Below are 10,172 nucleotides of genomic sequence, written 5' to 3' on the forward strand. Positions count from 1 at the left end.
TTTATCATTGCCATAACGAGAGCTTTACAGGAGAAGGACGACACCTTCTTAACGTTAAATGAAAGTCTATTTCTATTGGCCCATTCTTCATGAAATCATACAATCAAAAATGTCAAAAATATGAGACATAACATTTAGCATCTAGACATTGAAATTTAAGTAAATGTTTCTTTTTATTTATTTTTTTATATCATTTGATAAATTATGAAGTATTTGAACCCACAACCATTATGATCCTGAGTCCGCATTACTTGTTGGCACTTTGCAGCCCAACTTTAATTCCTGGCTTTGTATGCAGATACCACTTCACTGAGTATTCATTTCTGCTACAAAAGAGCCCAGCACACTGTGGCTTCCCAGTGTCATCAGACCGGGGATTAGAGTCCTCAGGGGAGCGGATCATAAAACCCCATTAGGGCACATATTTCTCCTGGGGATTACTGTAGGCCTGGTGATACAGCCCCAATTGGAGTCTCTGTGTACAACAGGAAAAGCTAATTTCATTATCGACCCTGCTTGAAACCGTTTTCTCTCACAAGGATCATTTTCACAAACAGCATGAATCCAACAGGAGAGGAGTCTGTCTGTTAACTGTATCGCGTTCTCAGTTCCACCGCAGATTCTAATTGACTATTAATGCACCGCTATTATGTAACAAAGTGCTCCGCCTTACGGATTACAGGCGTATGAGAGGCCTGGAGTTTAATCCTGACATTCCACAAAGGCACCTGAATCGTATGCTTTCATAAGATAACTTTATTTGGCAAACAGTGATTTGGGTTCAGTTTCAGACTGTGTAAACAACATTTATTATCATGGCAGAAATGAAGATAAAGGAGTTGTGGCAAACACACTGTAGATCTCACTCCTTCTATTGTTCCATTGCTACTTTTTCAGAGTTCGTCTTGACATTTCTCACCTATATAAGTACATCCCTTTTCTTACCATGTCAAATAAACTGTGAACTAAATAGAACATAAATGAAATGATTATTTTAGCAACGGTATCAGCACATATTAGATGTATTAGGTGCCTGAGAAAACCTTGAGAAACTGCTCAGTTTTGTCAGTCACTTTAAGAGACTCCTCCACTCCCTATTAGTCCTTATTTTATAACTTTCAGGCTAGAAAAACATGGCGGAATCCAGTAAGCACCCTGCATCATTGTGGGCATGACAGTTCATGACAGGAAATATCCTAAAATGTGCTTTTCATAAACACAGATACTTATTACACATGATGGTATAAGGTTGGACTCATAATTAGCGATGGTCTTCATAGGCAGGGACGTAAACGCTATAAATCTGTATTTATAAAGCCGCTGAACTATTGGAGTAACAGACTTGTCCTAAAATACCTAAGAAATTCAGTAGTTTAGTCTATATCACTTCTAGAGTTGAGCAAAGTAAAGCTTCGGGTGAACCCCCTTCAGAGAAATATATATGTAACACTGGCCAATGTTAACTAGCTAATACAGGTAGTGTTGATCTTATGGAAGCTCATTACTTAGAAATCTTGGACTGTGAATACACCCGACTATTCTCACAGTTATAAGCTGAATTCTAGGCCTAAGTGTTATAGATTCATAGATGAAAAAGGGCAGTAGAGCCAAAGAGTAAAAATAAATAAACAACACAAATAAACAAATAAATAAAACAATTACTCCATTGTTGCTGTTTTCACCTACTTAACTGCTGGAGGTGATGTTTCCTGAATCTTGACTAATGCATCTTTAATTTGTCAATGTTTACATGACATTATTACAGCCGGGTCTTCCAATATTACTGACACGCAGAAAACACACAAAGTAGGTAAATAATAAACAATAAAACTGAATGTCTAAATGATGAATTCATAAATCATAGTTTTAAAATGACACTTACCGATACAGTAAGACAAACGCTTATTAACTGAACAATATTCTGTCATCAAAAACGGTTTCATTAATATACTGTTAAACTCAGAAAGCTTAGCTAATCCATTTACACAGAAGTGGTTTAAAGGTGTAAATAAACTGAAATACTTTCAAAAATATGTCAAAATATTTGAAAGACTTCTTTAACTAAACATTTCATATATGAGCTTCTAGAAAGTATTCACACTAATCTGAGCAACGACAAAGCTAAATATGTACAATAACGTAAAATGTATGTTCTGTCTATATAAGAATCTCACTTTGTATTCTCAGTTGAACCTCGTTAACAGTGTTGGCTCCTCTATATGTGTAGGAAAATCTACCTGCTTCAGTTTTTTAAGGTTTTTTTTTTTTTTTTTTTTTTTTTTTGCTTTCTGCTGAAATCCTGAAGCTGCAGTTCAGCCCTGCCCCTGCCTTTTCTTCCCTGACGACAGAGAAGTAAAAATAACTGCTGTTAACAGTCAGGCCTGATCAGCCTCTGCACTCGTCATGACTCTGTTAAGTAGAGAAAGACCTAGACTATTTCTGTAGACCAGAGGTCATCAGCTCTTGTCCTGGAGGGGTGCAGCACAGTTTAGGCTTGAACCAAACAACAAGGTAATCTTCTGAATCTCATAATTACAGGTTCAGAAAGTGTGTCTTTATGCAGGGAAACCCCCACACTGTGTCGGTGTGTCCTATACCTGCTGAGCACTTTCGTTCATAACCTCACCTGGATATCCTTCAATAAAGCCAACTTCAAACTTCTCCCCCACTGGAAGCACCTTTCTCTCACACTAAAAGCTTTCACACTGTAAAAATTCTATTTTCCACAACATGGGACGACATTTGTCTATAAATGGTGTAAACAGTGACTAGTCTCTTGTCCCAGCACTAGACTGTAGTGTTCGCGACAGCACAGTGCTGTTAGAGAATTGGACACAGCATTCGTTTCCTCTGCAGTTGTGTGTCGAGCTCAAGTAGCAGAGACAGAAAGTTCCTGTTAGGATAAATGGCTCTCCTCCGTATGACCTTCTGGATGGCACTGCGGAGAGTGAGACGATGACATAACATGAGGTAGGCCAGGACCAGAGTAGACGAGCGGCTCACTCCCATAATACAGTGCACAAGCACCTTTCCTGTGGGTAAAATAAACACATGGAAATTGGTAAACAGTAAAACATCACTCGCTTTTCACTTATCTTCCTCATTAAGCATTACATACAGAACATGACATATCATCAACAATCATATATAGCAACATGGACTTCCCTGTAGTAAGCTTGGATTCAAACCCCTTGATGTGCAAGTACAGTACAGCAAAAAGAGTCTTTGGGCACGACTCCTTACACTATATTCACCTACTTGCGTAACAGGATTCAACTGTATGTCTATTCAGATAAGAGTGTTAGCTAAATGGCACGTCCTTATATTTTATCATGTTTAATTGAAAAAAGTTCCAGGGCTGGCCCAAGCCTTAATGGGGCCCTAAGCAGATTTACATTGGGGTCCCCTCATACCACCACCACAGCACCAGATGCTTCATCATTTCATAGGGAGAAAGATATTGTGCAATTTGCTGAAGCGCCCAGGCCTTTATCGACCACCCAAGTGGCACATATCTGCATTTGCCCAACAGTAGCAGCAGCCAACAGCAGAAATTGATTAACCTAGTATTGGTGTGCCAACTATGGAAATGATTAAATATACAATCATCTTTCACCAGTGTAATACCATTTTGTTTTATTATTCAATGTTTTTAAATTATATTATATTTTTAAAATATGTATTTTTAATTAAATTAAAAATTAAATGTTGGTGCTCTGATGCTCCCTGGTGGTGTTTGGGCCCTAAGCAGCCGTGTAAATTGAGTATGCCTTGGGCCGGCTGTGAAAAGTACTTTTATATTGTAGCATTTAAAGATTGCAACAGCAGTAGGTGCAGGCTGATTGTGTAATATTTAATACAGATAATGTTTGCATTCATCAGTGGAATTTATGGTGCAGAAGAAATGTTTAAATTGCTGAATTTCTGTTATTTGGCTTAACACTGACAATAACTGACAAGAAAAACGTACACACTTTTTACATTAAACACAGTCATTAAAAGTGAGCTGGATTAGTTTTACAGTAGAGACTTGAGTCTAATATAGCATAAGAACCTCAGTCACCCTAAAACACTTAGGCTGCATCCCTAATACTATAAAGTATACACTATATACTAATCTTAACAGTGGGGGTTGTGCAGGTTAGCACACAAAATAGTAACATACTAACCTGTCTTGTACAAACAGTAAGTGATTTAGCGTCTCTATGCCAAGGTAAATCACTGCAAGTTCCCTTGCTGCTGTCACTGTTGTGCGTCCCTTTTTTTATTATTTGGATTAATTAATATAGATGTGAGTAGCTCCTCGCTGTCCATTTCACACTGCACTGTGGGTAATAGTGTCCATCGTAACCACACTCAAAATCCAACCGGTTCTGAGTATGCATATTGGCTATTCGAGTATACTCAACTTCGTCTATATTAAACTCTTCATACACACAACTAGTTAATATTAGTAGTTAGTACGCAATTGGGACGAAACCATTAGCCTAGAGCTCTTCAGACACCAAAGATGTCTTGGTTGATTGACAGGGACAAAACTGTGGATGGATCACTACTCACCATTTTTCTTCTTCAGGGCTTTGTGGATGAAATCACTTGCGGGCTTGAAGTGTACACTGAGGTCAAACTTTGAAGAGTCCTCTGCTGGGATTCCGCAGTAAACAAACTCCTCGCCGTAGTAGCTCTGGTCTCCAATGCTGCCCTGCTTCGAATGGGCAGCATTCAGGATGTGTGTGATGCCCATCTTCTTCAAAGTGGTTTTGTTCTGAGCGATGGCTCTGAGGAAAAACAGAAGGAAAACAGGACCATGTTTCCTCTCAGATGCACTAAAGGGCTTTTCCATTAACTAAAGATTTCAAAAGTCATTCACATATTCAACTCATCTACTGCTCAACTTCATCAGTCTTAGTCCTAACGTAGGTTAACAGTATTAAATACAGTATTATTCAGCCTAGCAACATGCAGGCTAACATTAAATTATTATTTAAGATATAATGTCATTTTTCTGTGATTTTTATCCTCATGACAATGATCCTGATTGATCCTAGCTGAATCTAGGCTGCCATTATTAAATGTATTATTATATAACTATATTATTAAGTCTGGCATTACCAACTCGTCCATGATGATTTGGACCAGTTCAATGGTATGTGAGCTCTCAGACTGTCATGCACCCGTTGTGTAACTTACACGTTACCGATGTACAAGTTCGGCCAGACCTCGTCGACGGCGGTCAGATCCAGTTTGCACGTGTCCAGAAGATTCTCCAGCGCTTTGATCTCCACCAGCCCGTGCTTGTTCTTCGGGGTCGTCATTCTTTTAGCTACAAGTGGCGCAAAAAAAAACCGAAAATCGGGAACAAGCGGCTCGAGACGACGCGTTGTTATGGTTTTGTGTAACGGTTACAGCGCGAGCTGCGCGGCCGGTGACGCGGCGTGATCCGCGTGGACAGGTGCTCTCGCAGCCTGTTTGGATTGGGCACGGGGGCGGAGGAAAACGGCACAGTATTTCAGGAGGGGGCGCGAGGGGCTTATTTCAGCGGCGTCATTTTTTCCACACCTGCATTCGGACAAAACCCCGCCCTCCTCCGCTAGGGTTGGAGGATGAGGCGGGGTTTGTGGGACTACGTTATTCAATTGGGTGGATTTCATGCGAGAATGAAATACTAGCCAATCCTAGAGCAGGAGGCTGAACTGTCGGAATACAGGTGGGGGGAAATGTAACGCGTTTTAGTGATGAGGCAGTGAGAGAGTGAGTGAGAGAGTGAGAGAGTGAGTGCAGGGTAGAGGAGGCAGGCTGTGGCTGCTGTGATTGTGCTCTCTAGAAAGCAGGAGAACAACAATCAGTTGCATTGTTGCAACTAAGGTTTCAGGACACACTTACATAACAGCATACGCATATTTCTAAACATTAACAACATTCAGAACACCCTCTACTAATCCACTGTTATTCAACTAATTTACTTCTCTTGCAGATCACTGTAAATGCACATTTTTTGTAATTATGCTCTGTTAATGTTTATTTATTAATAATAAAAAAAACAAGCATAAAACAAACAAACAGACATCCAGTGCATTTCTGAGTAATAATTAGAACTAGTCGCCTTGTCTAGGTTGTTCACTCTGAGATTGGCTCTTTAACATTGAGTCCAGAGTTATAAGCTGTTTAAGAAATCCTCGATTTGGAAAAATCCACCTCTTCTCCTTGACTTTCAGGATGGCATCCATCAACGTGTAATTGTGAAAGATCATTAAATAAGCCAGGACCAGGGCAGCAGAGCGACTTACTCCAACAGCACAGTGGACGAAAATCTTGGCTGGGAAAAAGGTGATGTAAAGGTCAGATAACAAGTTGGTAAGTGTTTAACGAACAAAGAGCAGTTTACCCAGGACCTTCACCAGTGCTGAATAGAAGTACTGTATAACCTAATACACAGCTGGTGGAAGCAGATGTTGTGACATAAGGCTATTGTATAAGAATGTGTTTACACATTATTTATTAAACACTCTTATGGTGGAGGTGAACAATGCAAGGCATTATTAGGCTAAATAGTTCCCAAAGAAAACGATCAGTATTGCATTCAAAAACTGATGATAGTTCCTATCACTCACACTGGAAGGAAAACTTTGAAAGTTGAGTCTTTGAAAGTGCAGCAGAAATAACTTTTTTTTCAGTGTTTTAAGTTGTTCTGTTATGTATAAATATTACATGATGTGAAAAAACCCCAGATGCCATTTATCCTGTTATTTTGTCTCAGAATGAACATGAACATTATAGCGGGCTTGTGAAAATAAAATATTGACTGGTTTACAGCACTGCAACAGCTCACAGGAGCCACCTAGCATAGTACAGCCATGTTTTTAGCACTTTAACAAGAACAGTGTAATTATTTTTGTAATTATTATTATTAATATTATTAATATTATTGTTATTATTTCCAAATAATACCTCTTAAGCTGCCCCTCTACGCAAAAGCCATGCCATGCTTGTCTCAGAAAACACCATTAGAAAACTGATTGTACCAACAACATATTCTCCCCAAGTAGTTTTACCTAGTCACAGCTTTGACTTGGCCTAGCAGGGCTTTCGCTAATGGGCATCAATAAAACCAGTCAAGACTGTTGTGTGGGCTTTTGGAACTGGTCTGTTTTACAACCCTGTTTTGGTTTTGCCAGATTTTCTTTTTAATGAAGAGTCAGCTGTGTTCATGTATTCTAGGGCACCTTTAACATCCTCTACAGTGCACAATTTCACATCAGATCACTCTGAATAAATTGTTTGCATCTGATTGACTGAATATTTAAAAAGTCTTTTGACGCGAAAGATGAACACGCTATACCTCCGGCTGTGCTCAGAGCCTGATGAATATACTGTGCAGAAGGGTAGAAGAAAGGTGAAATGTCAAATGTAGGCAGGTCATTAGCTGCCACTCCATAGTACTTCACTGTTGTGCCATAGAAATCATCACTTCCTTTGCAACACATTTTTCCATGAGCTGCATTCAGAACATGAGTAATCCCAAGTCTCCACAGGCCGTATCTGTCATGAGACATGAACCTGTAGAAAAGTCAGAAATATATACATTAGCTCACAGGTTACTGATTACTGAAGCTGTAAACTCTCCATAATAAACACAACCAGACTTACATGTCTCCCAGAAACAAGTCGGGCCACACTTCATCAACATGGTTACATGAGAGCTGGCCTCCATGTAATATATCCTCCAGCTGCTCGATAGTGGGACATTCATAAGGAATGGAAATGACACTTTTCTCTTCAGCGCTTTCTAGAGAGTCTACCATGTCCATTTACTGAGACCATGTTTACAAACCTTTGTGGTACTGCTCCTACAACTCTGTGCCTGACTGAATGACATGGCCAGGTGTGGATGTGATCACTTCATTACCACCAGTTCTCCAGTAGATGTCACTGTATTTGCAGTCTAGTACTATTGGCTGTGAGCCAGGAGAATAAAGGAACACAAAACTCCCAATCATTTTCCATTGGCAGCAGAGACTATGAGTCTAATGATGGTACACTGTATGACTGTTGGACCTTTGAGCTACATATCTCTGCTGTCCAATCAAAAACATGCATCTACATGTATTTTTGTCCATTTTCTCCTGTAGCTGCTATGAACACTGTATACATAATTCTGGGAGGAAAAAAAAAGAAATGCTTTAAAATGACTTGGAATCAAATATTTTTATTAAAAGTTAAGAAGGTTTTTTCCTTCTCCTTACTGTTGAATGAAAAACATGTCCAAAATGTTCACTTTACTAACATTTTGGAGATACTTGTTTTTCATTGCACAGTGTCTATAATAAATTACATAAAATATTACATAAACCACATGTAATACTTGATTATGCAAACTTTACATATATCACTACTATGTCTTAAAGGCACATAGAGATAAAGAGATGCATCACTGTTGTTTATGGTACACAAACCCTCACAGTTCTCATAGGCAGACCATAAAATACAAGAAAATGATATGGCATGGGCCCTTCAACGGGTTACATTAGGAGATAATATTATTATATAATAGAACTACATTGTCATTGACATTTTTGACTTCTAGATATAATTTAATCTGGCCGTTGTTCTCTACATTTAATGATTGACCAACAGAAATGCTCCAAAATGACTAAGAATAAAATATTTTTATTGACCTCCATTAAAGGTTAAGAAGGCCCCTTTTTCCCTTCTCCTGTAAAGTTGCTGTTTTATAGATACAAGATTTTGGTTTCTTCTGTCTTATGAAAAGTGAAGCTGAGGAACCAGCCCTCAAAACCAGTCTGGTCATTACTTTCCATCTTGTCTTATGATTTGAGTCTTGCAGTGTCTGGGATTCTTTGCCTCTGAGCTGGAGCTGTCACGCAGCCCAGTCACAAAGCATGAGTTTATGTGAGTTTCCAAAATCTTACTGGACCACAGTGCATCGAAACCTCAGCACTCTAATAAAGCAACACTTGATATACAGGCTTACTCTGTTCCTGAAAATAATCTATTACAACATCTGTGTTCTGAACAAGACTGAAACTTTTGGTTGTAACGGTGCAGTATAGCTAATGCAGTCAGCTGTAACTTTCCATCCTATACCAGTAGTAATGCTCCTGAGAGGCGCAGGGTCAGCTTCTAACAGAGAGTCATTTCCTGTTTCTTCATAAATGCTGTTGTTTGTCACTGTATAAATGGTCACCAGCAAGTATAGAAATCAGCTGCATATTTCTCATATCAGTTAAAAAGGGAGGGTAAAATCAGTGTTGTTCTTTTCGCCTTGATTTTGAAAACTTCACGAACCCTTGTTTTTGGGCCTTCACATTCAACATCATTCAACCCACATGTTCATTGTTTATTCCAGAATAAGACCAGCAAGGAACAGTTTAATATTTAATCATCAACTCTAAATCACTCTATTAATTTGGCACAGACAAATCGGTGTGGATTAGAACAGTATTTAGTAAATATAAGCAAATAATGAATTTCTCTGCAAAACTGAATGGTGGAACAGCCATTCTGAGCACAGGAACCACATTTACCACAGCAGAGTGTCGTGTCATTTAACACCTTGCAACCCAAGGCGTAATGGTCCTACAAAGCAGATCATTTAATAACTGTTTAAATAATATCTTTTCATTTTTAAGTATTTTATCAAGAAAAAAAAAAAGACACGAGAGGGACTTGGTGACGGTCTAAGCCCAGTGTTTGTTAGCAATGTTAGCGCAGCATCCCAATGCTTAAGGGGGTCTTTGTTGTGGTTAAAGCAACCAGATATAGAACTGGGCAGTCTATGGTAGAAATTACCAAATACATCCTGTAAAGATTGATCCTAAATAAATCCAAAAAGGGGTTACACGATTGTAGTCCAAGCACCCCCTATTTTAGCACTTTTTTTTTTTACATCCTAGATATCACAATGTCGGTCAATTCTAGCTAACAATGTCTGTTAGAAAACAGACCTGCCAATATTCAAAATATTCCCTTGAATGACTATTATTCTAGATACTGTTTTCCATTTGTTTTGTCGAAGTGTAAGAAAGACTGGCGCTAATAGGAGAGCTGAGGTAATGCTTAGACGGACCGCCAGTTGATTTACAGCGTCACCATTAGTTTAAACTGCGACTGCGCAGAGCCTCTCACCATCATCACTACCATCCTCATCGTCG

At 39.0% G+C, this 10,172-nt stretch overlaps 2 protein-coding genes across 2 annotated transcripts; both read right to left on the reverse strand.

Annotated features, from left to right (window-relative positions):
- Window positions 1-766: 766 nt before the first annotated feature.
- LOC140554806 (dual specificity protein phosphatase 26) lies at window positions 767-5,585 on the reverse strand. Its single transcript, XM_072678185.1, has 3 exons — window positions 5,191-5,585; window positions 4,561-4,778; window positions 767-3,032 (listed from the first exon to the last, which is right to left on the reverse strand). The coding sequence occupies exons 1-3, from the start codon at window positions 5,313-5,315 to the stop codon at window positions 2,821-2,823; spliced, it is 555 nt and encodes a 184-aa protein (XP_072534286.1). The 5' UTR covers window positions 5,316-5,585; the 3' UTR covers window positions 767-2,820.
- Window positions 5,586-6,050: 465 nt separating this feature from the next.
- Window positions 6,051-7,832, reverse strand: LOC140554810 (dual specificity protein phosphatase 13A). Its single transcript, XM_072678192.1, has 3 exons — window positions 7,648-7,832; window positions 7,340-7,557; window positions 6,051-6,316 (listed from the first exon to the last, which is right to left on the reverse strand). Exons 1-3 carry the CDS (start codon window positions 7,806-7,808, stop codon window positions 6,096-6,098), a joined length of 600 nt encoding a protein of 199 aa, XP_072534293.1. The 5' UTR covers window positions 7,809-7,832; the 3' UTR covers window positions 6,051-6,095.
- Between the last annotated feature and the right edge of the window lie 2,340 nt (window positions 7,833-10,172).

This window comes from Salminus brasiliensis, chromosome 4 (genome assembly GCF_030463535.1).
Source record: "Salminus brasiliensis chromosome 4, fSalBra1.hap2, whole genome shotgun sequence".
Taxonomy (NCBI): domain Eukaryota; kingdom Metazoa; phylum Chordata; class Actinopteri; order Characiformes; family Bryconidae; genus Salminus; species Salminus brasiliensis.